Source organism: Diplotaxodon limnothrissa, linkage group LG23, assembly GCF_057381915.1.
Source record: "Diplotaxodon limnothrissa isolate DT_005_m linkage group LG23, D_limnothrissa_male_GT1.1, whole genome shotgun sequence".
Lineage (NCBI taxonomy): Eukaryota > Metazoa > Chordata > Actinopteri > Cichliformes > Cichlidae > Diplotaxodon > Diplotaxodon limnothrissa.
This window is the reverse complement of record NC_140617.1, coordinates 588448-604328: the sequence shown is the minus strand read 5'-3', so window position 1 is coordinate 604328 and position 15881 is coordinate 588448. Positions and strand designations below refer to the sequence as shown.

At 45.5% G+C, this 15881-nt stretch overlaps 2 protein-coding genes across 2 annotated transcripts in view; both read right to left on the bottom strand.

The window, feature by feature from the left end:
• obscna (obscurin, cytoskeletal calmodulin and titin-interacting RhoGEF a) overlaps nucleotides 1–6565 on the bottom strand; it is a 40109-nt gene extending 33544 nt beyond the window's left edge. The window contains exons 1-14 of the mRNA XM_085348717.1: nucleotides 6238–6565; nucleotides 5314–5402; nucleotides 4944–5210; nucleotides 4041–4202; nucleotides 3765–3869; nucleotides 3379–3645; nucleotides 3026–3295; nucleotides 2665–2931; nucleotides 2325–2588; nucleotides 1971–2237; nucleotides 1381–1650; nucleotides 999–1265; nucleotides 566–832; nucleotides 74–346 (exon numbers count right to left, since the gene is read on the bottom strand). Coding sequence (XP_085204843.1) covers nucleotides 74–346; nucleotides 566–832; nucleotides 999–1265; nucleotides 1381–1650; nucleotides 1971–2237; nucleotides 2325–2588; nucleotides 2665–2931; nucleotides 3026–3295; nucleotides 3379–3645; nucleotides 3765–3869; nucleotides 4041–4202; nucleotides 4944–5210; nucleotides 5314–5353 — 2986 coding nt within the window. The 5' untranslated portion in view covers nucleotides 5354–5402; nucleotides 6238–6565. The remainder of the gene's footprint in view (nucleotides 1–73; nucleotides 347–565; nucleotides 833–998; nucleotides 1266–1380; nucleotides 1651–1970; nucleotides 2238–2324; nucleotides 2589–2664; nucleotides 2932–3025; nucleotides 3296–3378; nucleotides 3646–3764; nucleotides 3870–4040; nucleotides 4203–4943; nucleotides 5211–5313; nucleotides 5403–6237) is intronic.
• A 3075-nt stretch (nucleotides 6566–9640) lies between these two features.
• On the bottom strand, nucleotides 9641–15212 carry LOC146607143 (dynein regulatory complex subunit 11). The gene is made up of 19 exons (XM_085348125.1): nucleotides 15202–15212; nucleotides 14466–14793; nucleotides 14244–14363; nucleotides 13897–14079; nucleotides 13729–13800; nucleotides 13446–13651; nucleotides 13259–13343; nucleotides 13070–13180; nucleotides 12841–12916; nucleotides 12391–12497; nucleotides 12124–12210; nucleotides 11985–12046; nucleotides 11828–11910; nucleotides 11320–11427; nucleotides 11039–11238; nucleotides 10568–10654; nucleotides 10321–10498; nucleotides 9994–10232; nucleotides 9641–9751 (listed from the first exon to the last, which is right to left on the bottom strand). The coding sequence occupies exons 1-19, from the start codon at nucleotides 15210–15212 to the stop codon at nucleotides 9641–9643; spliced, it is 2454 nt and encodes an 817-aa protein (XP_085204251.1).
• Nucleotides 15213–15881: the final 669 nt, after the last annotated feature.

Below are 15881 nucleotides of genomic sequence, written 5' to 3'. Positions count from 1 at the left end.
TGAGCAGATGAAGCACAGCACATGTAAGATGTGACAAAAAATACACGTTAAAACCCAAAGATCTCAGCTTTACCTCGAACCAACAGCGAGGCGTACGATCTTTTGTCCCCTGCTGCGAAGGAAATGGTGCCGGTGTCTTTACGGGCCAGCTGTTTAAACGTCAGGGTGTGGAAGCCTCCTGAAAGCACCTGGATCTCATTGAGCTCGTTGGTATAAAGCAAAGTCTCATCCAAATACCACTTGGCCCCAGCGTAGTCACTGGGAGAGATACGACACCTGAACGTGACCGTGTCCCCCTCCAGACACTCAACGTCTTCCAGTTCATCCAGAATCACCACCTTCTGACCTGCGAGACGGAAAAGACAAAACTCTGACAAACTTGCAGCATACATGACCCGATCAGCACCATTAGATTTTTACCAAACATTTTACTCAGCAATGATAAACGTTGCATTGCAGCACTCATCGTATTGGCATTTCTCCCAGTGTGTTGGTTCCTTTGTTTTACAGTGTTTTCCATCACTGCCTGATATGGCCCAGTTTGATTTAAATGATCCACGCTCACCTTGCACAGTCAGCTGTGCCCGGCTTTGCATGGTGCCAACGTCACATATATAAATATCTGTGTCCGATTTCTCCAGTGAGGTGATGGCGAGCGACAGCACCACGCCCTTCTGCCTGATGACATACTTCCTTCCAGGCCGCAGCTCAATCAAGCCCTTCAGCCAGGTCACACGCTTGGCTGGCTGCCTCGTCTCGCACTCGAGTGTCACCTTTCCTCTTTCTTCTGCTCGAGTGTCTTTCAGCTCCCTGGCAAATGTGTGCTGTAACTCTGAAATGAAAAGGCAGCTTAGTAAAGCTGATCCAGCCATGAAAAGCCCAAAGACATATAAGCGTGGAGACAATATCGATCCTTTCAATCTGCTGCAGCCTGTGTTTTACCACTACCTGTAAATGGTTGCTAACCAAGAATGAATGAAAAGTCAAATCGAGGCTACCTCTGATCTCAAGCTTGGCACGGGAGGCCACGCCTTCGGCCTCACAGCAGTACTCTCCAGAGTCTCGGATAGTGGTGCTTTTGATCACCAACCGTGCCAGATGTTTCTCCACGCTCATCTCATACTTGGGGCTCTCCTTGATCAGACGCCCGTTTTTCAGCCAACGGATGGTGACTTCTGGTTTGGTGATTTCACAGCTCAGCTCTGCATCCTCACCAGGCACGGCCTTGACGTTCAACAAGTCCCTGAAGATGTGCACTGGCTTCTCTGTGTGAGAAAGGGCACATTGGCTCGCTCAACATCTTGAAACAACTTAGTGTAGGATATGTATAATGTGTATAAACTCTCCAGGCGTGACCATATCTTAGGAAAGATTATGTACCTTGAACAAAAAGCATGGTCCTACAGGTTAGATCTTTAATGGTGAAGACCACATCTCCAGCGTCAGTAAGTAACGCATCTCTAACTGTCATCGTATACATGCGGCCGCTGTTGGTGAGCTGAATACGGCTGTTGGTAGCCATGAGCTGGCCGTTAATGGTCCAGGAAGGTTTATCGTCAAGATCATGGGAGAGAAGACACTCAAAGGTGCAGGTGTCTCCCTCGAGGACAGCCGTCGTCTTCAAACGCTGGACAATTGTAATGTGTAAGTCTGTAAATAAATACAATCAGTGAATGACCACATATGTCAGCTGAATGCTATACTAACTGTGGATGAGAGCTCAGAAAGGTTTAATGCCACCAACACTCATTAAACATGGTGCAGAGTAAAGGAATAATGACCTTATTTAACTTCTTAAATGGTTTCAGAAATACAAGAGCTTTTACTGATAAACTCGCATAAAACAATTTACCCTGTGGTTTGAGAGCTTATTAGAAATGGCGTTTCTTCTTCTACTCACCATTAGAGATGGACCGATCCGATATTACGTATCGGACATGAAAAAGTGGTATCGGTCCATCTCTACTCACCATGTACTGTGACTTTGGCTTTGGTCTGACTTGTGCCGAGATCACACGTGTACTGTCCTGCATCGTCCTTGCTCAGTGAATGGATGATCAAAGCCATGGACTTCCCAAACTGGAGCAGCTCGTGTTTGTCATCAGCTGTCAGCACTACACCGTCCTTCTTCCAAGCAGGGCTCGCCGTCTCTTTGGAAATCTCACACTGAAGACAAAGCTCCCCTTGCTCCTCTCCAACTGCATCCTCCAGAGGCCTCAGGAACACTGCTGGGCATTCTGGGACACATTACAGGTTAGTCTTTGTGTTGTTATCATTGCAATTTATGTTTCTGAGAAATTTAAGCAACTCCTTCTGTCACTGACCTTTGACCTTTAAGGTGGTTGTCTCAGTGAGAAGGCCCGCTTTGAAGGTAACCCTGCTCTCCTGTGGCCGAAGCTTTTTGATTGTGAGGCTGTGCATGGTGCCCATGTGGTGGATCTTGTTGATGGCGTTGGAATAGAGCCGGACATTATTGAGGAGCCACTCCACATTGGCCACCACGTAGTTGAGTTCACACGAGAAAGTGGCGACGCCATTCTCCTCAATTTCCACCGGTTCAAGGTGTTTGATCAACTTCAGTGTCCGCACTGCAATACAAAGGCTCAATTCATCAACGTGTCCTGAAAAGGCTTCATATTAACGTTTGCATCACCCTGAACCTACCTTCTACTTTAACGTGTGCCGAGCTCTGTGACCCTCCAGCCAGACAGCGGTACTGTCCCGCATCCATCCCCGTCAGGCCGTGGATGGTCAGCCCTGCTCGTTTCCCCTCCCTCTTCATGCTGTACTTGTTAGAGGATTTCAGAGCTGTGCGGCCCTTAAACCAGCGCACCACCCTGGGAGATGGGGCGAACTCACAGCTCAGAGTCACAGAGCTGCTCTCTTTTGCCTCCACGTCATCCAAGTGGTGGACCACCTGAAGAGGCCGCTCTAAAAGGGGAGACAGGTTTAGTTCAGCAGCGTGTTTCCATTATTTCACTGGAGAATACCATGTTATCAGTTTGAGGCGGTGTGGGAGATTCACCTTTAACTGTAAGCTGAGCGGTGGAACGACTCTTGCCAGCGACAAAGACCACCGGGCCTGACATGGAGCTTTCTGTGGAGGTGAAGCACAGGCTGTGGAGGGTGGCCTCCCTGTCAATGTCCACTGCCGCGCATGGCTCCATGACCTCACCGTTCAGCGTCCACTTTGGTGGCCTCCCTGATTTCAAGTTGGTCTCTACCTGGAATCGTGCAGGCTCTGGCTCCATCACCTCCACCGATTTCATCCCCCGCACTATGGTGATAGCCTGCTCTGCACGTACAGCATAATACATATTACCTCTACTGCACAGCTCCTGACATCATAGTTTGATTTCATAAGTGTGGGAACCTCACCCTCCACCAGAAGCTGGCAGGAGGTTTTATCATCCTGTGCGTCACATGTATAGGTGTCTTCATCTGACGAGCAGACGTCATTGATAGCAAGCTGCCTGTAGATATCTTGGCTGATTAGCTGATACTTCTTGCTGGGAAGTAGCTCCTTCCTGTTCTTGTACCACCTGACCTCAGCGTTAGGCCGTGACACCTGGCACTCTAGCAGACCTCGGTGGCGATACATGGCGATTTTTACTCTCAGAGGACGCACTATTTGGACTGGAAGCTCTGAGAGTGGAAGAATAAACTCGGGTTTTATGATCTTTATTGTTTTATAAGAGCTATTTCTTGTGTGTTCATCAGGATTTCCTTCATGCCCAGTGTGAGGTATGAATCTCGGGGCTCACCTTGTACCGTGAGGGTTGCACAGGATGAGACCCGCTCTGCCGTGAACCTGATCTCTCCTGCATGTTCTGGTCTGACTGACTTGAAGGACAGAGAATGAGTTTCACCTGAAATCACATTAAACCCAGTATTTTATTCTGCTTATTACCTTTTCCTCGGTTAATTCTCAGAGTTCCCCTTATGGTTCAGGTACCAATGACTGAAGCTCATCAGTTCAAGCAACTATAAGGCTAGCTCCCCCAAAATAAGGCCTACTGCTAAGATAACTGATCTTTTACCTTGGTGTCTGATCTTGATGCTGTCCCCAGGACGGATCCGGCAGTCATCTCTGTACCACCGACCATCCACATCCATCTGGCTGACCTCGCACACGAAGGTTACAGGTTGACGCTCGACTGTGTCGACATCTTCCAGCTCCTTCACGATGTGAATGTCCCTAGCTGGCAGGAAATATCCACACTATGACTCGAAACTTAGTGAAAGTAACCAAAGAGAGCTTTTTGCCACTAAAATATTGGCTAACTGCAATCTGACATATTACTCCATATCATTATTTATTTATTGAACTAAATGGCCTGTATTTGTATAGCTTTCCTAGTCCCTAAGGACCCAAAGCGCTTTACACATCCAGTCATCCACACATCCACACACTGGTGATGGTAGCTACATTGTAGTCACAGCCACCCTGGGGCGCACTGACAGAGGCGAGGCTGCCGGACACTGGCGCCACCGGGCCCTCTGACCACCACCAGTAGGCAACGGGTGAAGTGTCTCGCCCAAGGACACAAGGACCGAGACTGTCGGAGCCGGGGCTCGAACCGGCAACCGTCCGATTACAAGACGAACTCCCAACTCTGAGCCACGATCGCCTGAACGAACTAAAATGAAAGACGGTGCGCTGTGACTGTATGTTCTGCGGTTCCATAGCTTTGTTGGGTTCATAACACTGATTAACACCGTCTGTCCAAGTCCAGCAGTTGTTGGACATTTCAACTACAGCATGCACTTCACTGCAGAAACTACAGCCTCTTAAAGACACGTATGAACCTCGAGTTAGTGGTTCAGGTTATCGAAGCCCCGGAGAAAGTCACTGACCTGATTTTGGGATCTAACACAGAGATGGTCTGGGCCATATAAAAACATTCAATCCTGTGAGCATGCAAGTAGTTCTGTCACATTACCTCTGACAGTGAGTCGGCCTGAGGTCTGAATGCCATTAGCTTGGAAGGAGAACAAACCGGCATCTCCCAAAGCCACCCTGTTCAGTAAGAGGGAGTGTTTCTTCCCGTGTGTGCTGATGCGACAGTTGGGTTTAGATTTGAGCTGCGTCCCATCCCTCATCCACACGCCCTCTATGTAGGCTAGGTTAAGAGATACCTCAAAGGAGCAGCTCTCACACTCTGAGACCTCTGCGTCATCCAATCCCTTCACCACCTGCAGACGGTTCTCTGGCAAACACACACACACAGGCGGCGTTAGAGGCCTAAAGGCCTTTGACTCATGGTGAGAACTCTGTTGAAAAAGCACAAATGCATTTAGAAATAAACATACTTGCAGCTGCTACTATTCCTCCAGGCTTATTGTCTCCCATGTCTCTTGTTCTTGACTGGAGAAGTTTGTTTTCTATCACAGTCAGCAGGCTGCAAATACAAACGTACCCGAGGTGACCCTGAGTCATGATATGTTGTCTAACCGTGTTACAAAAAGAGAAATCAGCTTTTCCACGAACTCATTCAGCTCACAGTTCAGGGGTACAGACATTACTGATTTCTGCATAAGTGCTTAAATCTTTTGGACATCATTGCAAAAACAGATTAATTCCTTTCAGGCTAACCATCAAACCACAACGTCCAAAATGGTAACCCCATCAAACTGATATACATGGCATCAGTGTCTCATGTTGTTGATCCCTGTGATGGCGTGCCAGTCAGTAATGAAGAGCAGAGTAATCTCTGTCACCGCACTTGGCTGAGTTCATCCCCACCAATATAGACTCAGCTGTGATCAAACCTCCATAAGGCAACATGAGCTGAACTCAGAGGAAGGGAAAGCTCTGAAAAGCCAACAAGCGATCGACCGATTGATATGATATTTGAGATCATCAAACACGCCAGCTCCTCCCAGCAGCGCTCCAAGCATAGGCCAGTCTGCTCCATTACATTACCTACAGCTAAAATGGTATTTTATGATGCGTCACACACGCCACTGTCTTTGGAACCAGTTATCTAGATTACCTAATATTTTATCATAAGCCTATTAAAATCTATTCTGCAAAATAAACACCAGAGAAATAAAAACTGAAATCCTTTCAGAGCAATACAGCAAACCAGCTTAATACAACTCTGCAATATAATTCAACTATATTCCAGTGATACTCTATTCAACAGGGTTTCTTGTTGGCTATATTCAACTGCAAAAATAAAAAATATCATTTCTATACACATTTCCAAATTAAAGAAGAATACATAAGCTTACCTGCACCAATGCACCAGCTCTCAAACTAAGCAGGTGATCTATAGGACAAACACATGCCTGCATGCACTGTTTCTGCACCTGTTTCAAAAAAGCAAAACTACTTTATCCAAAGCAAACACGAGCTGGATGAAACCTCCAGCGTGGCCACTGATCCTTTGGGAGTGCTGTGCTGTTTCTCACAGAGCCTTTAAGGTTAACAAGATGCATTTAATCCACCAAAGAGCGTGTCCATGCCTCCTTGTGCATCCCAGTTCCCAAAGTTGACAGGCTATAGTGCTTTCTCTTTTTTTCCTGCTGTTATGGAGCATAGTGCTGAACAGCTGACATATCTCTCCCCACACACTAACCTCCAAAATAGCCTTCTGTCAGTACGAGGGCAAAGATAGCTTTGGCTTTAATGGTGCAAGGCACCATATGCTCGACATCACTGGAACCATGAAAAACAATCAGAATGTAAACAGTGGTCCCAGTGTCTCTGATGGTTTTCCACCGTGCATCAATGAGGGGTTGACCAGCTTAGAAACATGACAACAAAACGTAGATTCACCTTATTTTAAAGCAACCTTTGTATTGCATCAGAAGGTCTGCAGCATTTTCTCTCAACAATGAGACCAAAATGACCGAACAGCATCAGACGAGTCTCTGCACCATGAGGCTGATGGGGTTTAATCGCCTGCTCTGTGCAACCCCGACCCACAGGTTCAAGGTTCAAGGTTCTTTATTTGTCACATGCATCATAGTTATACAAGTATAACACACAATGAAATGTAGCCTGACATGTGCAAAAAAATTGGGGGGGGGGGGGGGGGGTGTAGAGGAAGAACATTATATATATATATATATATATATATATATATATATATACACACACACACACACACACACACACACACACACACACACACACACACACACACACACACACACACACACACATTGGGTGCCACAGTGTCTAAAACCTGTTACAGATACAGACGTCAAACAGGTAACAGGAAAGAGGTGGTTTCTTCCACTGTTAATGCTAAAAGGTCATGAAAGATGCATACGTCCTTAAAATCGTTACAAAACAAGTTTGAATGTAGGATTTTCTGTCATCCACACAGGGTCAAAGCATACATACGCACATGTAAAATCAAATCAAGTCCCACCTTCATAAGACACCTTTGGAGCCTCGGGCATAACTCTGGCTGCATATTTCACCACTCATCACGGCCTGGTGGGTTTCCTTTTAAACATAGTCAGTAAATTTGAAGTTGGGGTTTTGGGACGGTCCATCAGAGAAGCATCACAGAGCTACATCAGAACAGCTGCAGATCAAACACAAACAACTGGACAAAAGTACCAGTTATTTGGATATGTCACCACTTTGCTGAGGAAGACCAGCCAAGCTGTCGCCCTCCGCTGAGAGGATGTTCAGGAACAGCCCAGAAACCACCAGGGTTAAAGTGTGTCATGAACTCGAAACCGCTGGAACACCAGCGTCACTGTCCACAGTCAAAACAAGTTTTACACAGACTGAGAGGATCCCGACCAAGACAGAAGCCACTGCTCCATAATCGAAGCCTTAAAGTGCAGTTGAAATTTGCAGGCGTACACATGGACAAACCAAATGCCTTCTCCAAAAGATCAAAAGTCAAGCATGGTGGTAGTAGCATTATGCTCTGGGGCTGTTTTGCTGTGAGTAGTACTGGAGGCCCTAAGAAGGAGACCCTCCAAAATCCTCAATTTCACGATGGTTGGATAGATTTTGCTAAGGGACATTTAACCTAATGTTATTTGGGGCGGGGGTTAAGGAAAACACAGAATAAATCCAAACTTGTGCACCAATTCTTGTTTTTTAAAAGTTCAAAGAAATCATTAAAACCTCAAATTACTCTGACATCCATGTCCGTGATTACTGTATGTAACCTTTTGACCACAACTATGGTCTGTGTGGCTGCATCTGGGATCTGAAAAGCTCAGTTTGCCCCAAAAACCAAATACAGGAAACATTACAATGAGACGGTCAAAGCCCAGCAGCCAACCGTGCTTCAGCCTTTATGCTATTGTTTTAACCATTTTTACGTAGTTCAGATTTGTGGGACTCCCTCATCAAAAAGAAGAAAGCCAGAGCCAGGCAGCATTGTGTAAACCTCAGTCTGACAGACAGTCCCATGTGCCAGTGAAACTGTATCAGCAGAGATTATCTCTGTGGGGCACAGAAAATAACCTGTCATCACTGCGAAGGAGAACGGTGGTCCACAGAAGCCATTCTCAGTTTACAGAAGCTCATTCACTGCAATGTTTAACAGGTAAAATATCGAGTCGGTGTAGGAACAAATATTTCGTTGTATTTCTGACTCGAAGGCTGTCGCTGTTTCTGAAGATGAAAGACGAGCAGCCTCTGATGTCTTGATCCTGTGAAGATGTCCAACAGACGAGCTTTGCATGATGAAATGTGGATCTTTGTGTACAAACTCTAAAAATAGAGTCACGGTAAAGGAACCAAGTCAATGTGAAGATCTGCCGAGGGAATTTAGAACTTGACGAAACAGCTGAACTAAGCCTCTGGATCATGTTGGAAACACTCCCCCTCGTGTGTTTGGCATTTCTTCTGAGCCTGACTCTCTGCACCACACAGAGGCAATAACAAAGAGCACACTGTAGGACTCTGCAGCACGCTGTGATTATTTAAAATGTGGCTCCTGTCGTCATCTCGGTGCCCTGGAAATGAATTTTACTCTGGCTTTGTGTGTGACACCTAAAGAAAAGAGGATCTCCTTAACCTTCATAACTGAGCGCTACAGCCAGGAAGCCACAGCCTGAACATTAAATGTCCTTGACTGAGCCGCCTTGGCACATCTAATAACAGCTTAGCCTTCAGTCTCACAGCTACAGCCACCAGTTTGACAGGTCAAGGGTCATATTTACATATATATACAAACTGCACCTCAGAGAGAACAGGCCATTCAGAAGTAAGGATGAAGAACCTGCATCTAGATCTTCTTCTTTGTATGGAAGCCCACAGTCTCGGCCTGGCATCCACCCAAACAAACATGACAAAGCTGAGAGGATAAAATCCGACACCAAGCGAGCGAAACGCAGAAAAAGCGAACGCACTGCAGAAGTGGGCGTCCTTGTTCCCACGTGCATACTGAAAAAAAGACCTCCCAACGTTTTGGAAACATTTTACTGACATAGAATTGAAAATCATCAAACTACTGCATTCAATAAAATGTAGGATGCTAATGATTTGAAAACGACTGCGTTCTGTTTACAGGTAACTCCTGCACAAGAGAGAAACTTCACTGATGTGGCTGCAAACACAGGGACTGCAGCTTAATGTGTGTTACTGACGCAGGACAGCGTCAGCCTCACTGAGGGTACAACTCACACACTTCAGTAAAAGACAACAAATAAAAGATCATTTTTTTCCTTTCTTCTTGGTATTTTTGTCTTTAGCTGGTTCTTCTTCTTCCTTTCCTGACGCAGCTTTACTTCTCTTCTTTCCCAGGGGCGTCTTTGCATACCAGCTCTGTTGGAAAAAGAAATCCTTTTATGATTTTAATGTCAGTGACAACAATACTGTCAAAGAATGTAAATGTAAGCAAATCCTAAAGAGTAACTTAACAACCTCTAATAATCTCGTGTCTAACCTTTATATAAAGTGATCCGCAGTACTTTTAGTCTATTTTTAGCCAGAGTAAAGCGGGCTTCAATATTCTGCTTCTCAGCCTGTCGTTGAGTTACTCTTTACATCAAAGACATCCACGTTACCTTCAGGGCCTCCTCCTCCTCCTGGAACACGGGGTCAATCTGGGCTAACGGGGCGATAAACTCGGCTGCAGTCAGCGGTCGTTTTGCCTGCTGGAAGACTCGATGTTTGGTAAGAACGCTCTGAATCACTTGGACGATGTGTCCTGGAGTATAGCCGTCAGAAATCTTTGCCAGAGAACTGAGGTCCAACGCCTCGGTCCCTTCACCTCCGTGTTTTCTGATCAGCTGCTTCCACAGGACTGAAGGCAAACAGAGTCAAGTTTAACACCAACGTCGTCGAAATATCGTTACATTCATTACAAAAACATGACGTTTAATTGTCTTTACTGCGTCTTGAGCCGTAGTCAGGTCTTGGGATGAGGAGGATTTTGCTGAACATTTTGCACAGAGACTTGATCTCGGCGCTGTGCGGGTCTCGAGTCGTTCCTATGATCAGAACGCGATCCTCCCCTTTGATCAGCTTCAGGAACTTGGGCAAATCTTTCTTCAGCCGCTTAGGGTCCAACTATTAACCACATGGAAAAATCAGCTTTACAACATTTGTACACAACGACAATCCCTTTGTCTGCTTTACCTCTTTTTCCTCTTTGGGGATTTTCCTGTAAAACATTTTCTCTGCATCTTCGATCCAGATCACTGAAGGCTGCATCAGTCTCGCAACCTGTAAACGATCAGGAGGAACTTAGCAGGATGCAAATGTTCATGGTGATGTGGGTCATTTCTGCTGCTACGCCAGCTGAACACAAGCCTGTCTTTAGATGCACTCTAGTCTGTGAGCCTCAGCCCTCTTTCTTCCGCCTTATTTGGGTTACACTCACGCTGCATTTTTCTATGCACTGGCTTCTTTATTCTGCTTGACATTAACCAGTTTGTCATGTAAGTTCATTAAGGTTCTGCCTTCATAACTTTGAGTCTTTAAGATAATGACAGAAAAATCTGAATGCAGTCTGATTTTACCTTTTTTAAAGTCTTTAAATCACCAAATTCTTCTCATTTGTGCTGCACACGCGAGATTAAAAGCATTGATTGCGGTTGGCCGTTTCACCTTAAACACCATGTGAAGCATCATGGCGAGCCCGCTCTTGCCTGGGTACTTTCCGGCTGTGTTCAGGGGAGACAGATCAAACAGGCAGGCGCCCGTCTCGTGGCAAACCGCATGGACCAGCATCTTTTTACCCACACCTGTGGGTCCGACCAGCAGGACCGACTTTATCAGAGGAGCCTTCTCGTGTACCACCTGAGAGCCTGAAAGTGACGCGCATGTTATTTCAAACTACAGATGTTTTCTGTCCCGTTGATGTGAAAGATCGGTGCTGGCTTTAATACCTAACGGCAGAACTGCGTACAGAGATATGACTTGTCGCACATCTGACAATGACGGCATGGGCTCAATGTCGTGTTGCCTCAGCGTGGTCCCCAGGTAGCTATAGTCGCCTAGGGAGTATGCAGCAAGTCACCTGTTTGTTAGTTTCACATCGACACAATACAAATGTTCTGCAAAACCATAATCAGTGAATAAATCTCACCTTAACAAAGGCTGGGATATAAAATGATGTAATAAGTTACAGCATTTTATTTAATCTGTACTTAACTGAACTGTGACGTATGAATATAGACAGTCGGTGCAAAATCATCAACATTACATCGAACGACTGCGTGAGATTAGTTTTAGCAACGCGAGCCAAAAGAGGGCAGCACATCCACGCGCCATAGTTTCTACTTAACACAGCTCAGTGGTGAACTTCCTGTGGAGTACCAGCACATCATGCACAAGCACACAAAAACAAGTTACAATTAGACAAAAGCATTTCTGTCACAGTGTGTCGTGTCTTACCCAAGAAATCCTGCAGCTGAACATTACGTGTCTGCTTCAGTAAGCCCTGCTCCACCAGCTCCCGACACAGAGACTGCAGAGTCCTACAGATGTGAATAAAAGATGAAATCTCTTCTGCATTGTGCTGAACATCCAATCAGGCTGCGCGTGACCTCACCGATCAGCCGTCAGGTCTTTTTCCTTTTTCTTCTTCTTTCCACTCTTAGAGCCTTTCTTCTTCTGCAGAAACAAACACAATCAGCAACACGCTTCAAGGAATCAGCGTAAACTGCGGCCGCCGTCTCTCAGTCAGGTACCTTGGCGTTTGCTTTCGTCTTACCGCCCTTGTCTTTATCCACAGACAGCTTCCACTCAGCCAGTTCGTGTCTCATCTGCTCATCGACCTGGTGCGAGCAAAACATCACCAGTGAGTGAGGCAAACCCAAGCATTGCATCGAACTCTCTGTTAAGACCAAACGAAATGTTAATTTAAGGCTAAGCAGAAGCAAACGGGTGTTTTGCTGTGAAATGAGCCAAGAATTGCTTTTACAATGGTGGCTCGTGTGCTGGAGCCTTCGCCGCACCTTCACTCGAATTTCCGCCTCAATGACTTTCCTCTTTTCTTCCTTGATCAGCTCCGGGTCGTGCATTTGGTTAAAGTTTCCGTACTCGCTGCGATTGTGCCAAAAGTCTGAGGATGACAAAGATGCAGACTCTAAGTATGCGCGTGAAAGGTTGGCGCTGCTCATCAGGACGCAGCGTGGGGGAAAAGCGGCTCGTCACTTGGAGGCTGAAGAAGTCACCTGGATGAGTGACGAAACTGAAAACGTCCAGATGAACAGAACTTACAGAGTTACTTACCTGCATGACTCAGCATGCATCAGGATAAACTGTGATACTCACAAAGACTCATGATTGGCCAAAACAAACAAAAACCTTTACGCTTTGTTGCAAACTGGATGTGAATCACGAGTTTTAGTGTTAAAGGTTTTTAACATTTAAACAAACTGTCAGTGTTTGGCGCTGGACCGTACCTGCGTAGATTTTACTTTCAACTTCGAGGTCCAGCAGAAATGCAGAGGGCAGCATCTTCAGCCCTGCCTCCTCCACCTGATCGTGATGCAGTTACAGCGATGAACACAAAGTGAAGCGTTTGGTTTTGCTTTGATTGAGCTCAATATTTTGCTATATTCTTATCTAAGATACAGTAATAATCATTTTACAGATTGTTCTACTAAATTAAAAACAGCGGTGTCTCCCCACCTCCTCGTCTTCCTTCCTCTTGTCACTTTTCCCCTTTTCCTTCTTTTCTTCTTTTCCTTTAGCTTTGGCGTTGGCCTCTTCTTCTTCTTTTGCAGCAAATTCTTCCAACAACTAAAAAACCCACCAACGCCACTGTTTACGAACAATATTAAAGCACGAATAAAACCTTTAAATCAGACTGGATTCTACCTGCTGAGGGGTCTTTTCAGCAAAAATGAGGGCAGAACCTCCATCTTCTTCATCTGGGTAGTCTGGAAATGTTCCTGTAGCATTGCTAAAACATCGAAGATTCAAACGTGAAACTAAACCCACCAAGTGTGAAAAAGCTCCGTGACCAGAGGGAAAAATCATGGAAACAAACTCTCTGCCAGCTTACCGGCACTCAGTGAACCACTGCTGAATTTGCACCTTCATGCTTTTGCTCATGTCGTCCCCTTCCACATCCCGTAGTTGGTTCATGACATCCACTGTGGCCTTTTGGTAAGCCTCCTCGTGCTCCATCTGTTTTACTCGTGTGGAAGCCGCGATGGCCTGGGCCGTCATTTCCGCAGGGCGTGGCTCCTCATACTTTGGATCCATATTCTAGAACAAAAATTCAGCACTCTAGTGTTTCCTTATAAACATTAAAAAGTATCTTGATGAAGCCGCATTTTACCCACCATTCCCAGAAGAATCATCTCCTCCTCTCTGGCAGTTTTTGTCCTCTTCCTCTGCACGTAGCCCTTCCACACCTGCGAGTACATTCAATTGTACCTGTGAGCATGAACGAGTGCTTGCACAGAAAAAGAAGATGGCACGTGACACGTGGTGTGTGAGTAACGATGGACCTTTTGGATGCAGACTGCAGCGGATTCAGCACTTTCTGCTCCAGGTTCCTTGATCCTGTACATGGTGTTCATATTTAAGTTTTCCATGTTGAACTTTGCCCTTTCACGTCCTTGTCGTGCCCGCTCTGCCACTTGAATAATCTTCACTGCCTCCTCTTGACTCATCTTCTTGGCCATTACAGGCTGTGGGGACAAAAATAGAACAGACAAAAGTACGGGAACACCTTCTGCATGACGCCGGCTCATTAAATGTAACAGTTGTTGCATAAGCGTGTAACAAAATGACAGGAACAAATTAAGCGAGAAAGTTTCAGGGCTTTAAAAGATTTGGCTGCTTTTCCACTCACCTCAGGAGTTTCAGTGACCTCCGCCATTTTCAGGATGTCAGTCAGCATGGCCTTTCTTTGCTGCACCTCTTTGCTGCGTTCACTGTGAAAGTAGCGAGGGATGGGGATCTCGAGGTCGGCCTAACAGGACATCAGAGTAAACAGTGGTTACTATGTTGGCCCTGGGCGCCGGTGTGCAGAAGCTTATTTTGGTTTTATCTTGAACTCAGAAATCAAACGTACAGGTATGAGCTTCAAATCATGAAGCACATCATCCATGTAGTGGTACTCTGAAAACTCTTTCTCCACCATTTCATTTTTCAGCTCTAACACTCTTCCCATCACACTTTCAAGAGCTGAGTGAATAAATCTCCTCTTCTGAGGGTGGACCACCAGGTCATAGGCTTTCTCCAGCTGTCTGAAGATTTGGGTGTAGCGCACAAAAAGCACGGCCAGACGCTGGAAGAAAACGACTCTGTCTTTTTCAGGGCCCGGGGGCTCAGCTGGTAGTTCTTCTTCTAGCAGACAGCTCAGCTCTAACTGGGCATCTGCCCACAGCTGGTTGTATGTCCTGAAAAAGTGGAAGCAATCTGATGAGTTTGTGCCAGAACGAACAGTCTGTGAGTGAGAATCCTGAACGGTACATAATGCAGGTTAGTGATTGTTCAAAGAATAACAAGAATAAACGATCATGACTTGCAAATGCGAATAACAACAAAGCTAAATATTTAAAGAGCAGAAACCAGCACACGTGTCAGCGCTGCTATTCAGCTGGAGTCTCATTACTCATTGGGATTGACAATAATAATAAGACCCTTTATTTATTCTGTGATCAAATATGCTGCTAAATTTGAAATATCCCTGCTGTGATACTTTCTTTAGTTTGACTTACTGGGCACAGATATTTTCACGTTTTACGCACAACAAGCAAACATTAAACACTTCACAACAACAAGCACGTGGCTTTTGAACAGGTTACCTTTGCGACATATTTAGATAGAAAACGTGTCTCTAACCAAAGAAAGGTCCCACGGAGCCGAAACTAAACCAAGGTTAGCTACAGCTAACGTTAGCTCAGCCTTCAGTGCGTGGTCTGTTTCCATAGTAACAGTAACACAGGAAGTCTGTCCGCGTTGAAAGTCGTGTTTCGCTCCGCATACCCTCCAAAGGTGTCAAGATACCTTTGGGCTCCAGTTGAGCGCCCCAGAAGACAGTGGTTATGTTCAGGGACCAACACCTGACGCACAGTGCTTCTTCTCCACAATTAATATAAAAACATATAAACATCTACACCAACAACAATAATAAAAACAGTAATGTCATCTTCCTCCTCCTGTGCTTTTTAAACCACCAATAAACATCGAATGACGAAATGCACATCTAAAGCTTCCACATGAGCTCTTTACGCAACTAGGTGACGTGAATGCATGCAAAGTGCAAACGTGGATCTCTGTAAGCACAAATAGAAGCCTGTTAATAACTGATTACACATGAAACAATGAATCAATCTGAAGACTTCACGCATTAATAGATTTGCCTCATTGTTACACTCATACAAACTTTGTATTTTAAACTGGATTGGAGCCACAGTTCCAGCAGCTGAGTCAGCAGGTGTGTCTGTATCAGATGCATCTGAAATGTAGCGACCCACTAATTACA

What these genes read in the sequence shown, in the direction of transcription:
- LOC146607143 (XM_085348125.1), bottom strand. An exon ending in AGAGGAAGGAAGACGAGGAG is followed by an intron (nt 12,917 to 13,069) that starts GTGGGGAGACAC and finishes CATCACGATCAG; the next exon opens with GTGGAGGAGGCAGGGCTGAA. An exon ending in TCAGCTGCAGGATTTCTTGG is followed by an intron (nt 11,428 to 11,827) that starts GTAAGACACGAC and finishes CATACTCCCTAG; the next exon opens with GCGACTATAGCTACCTGGGG.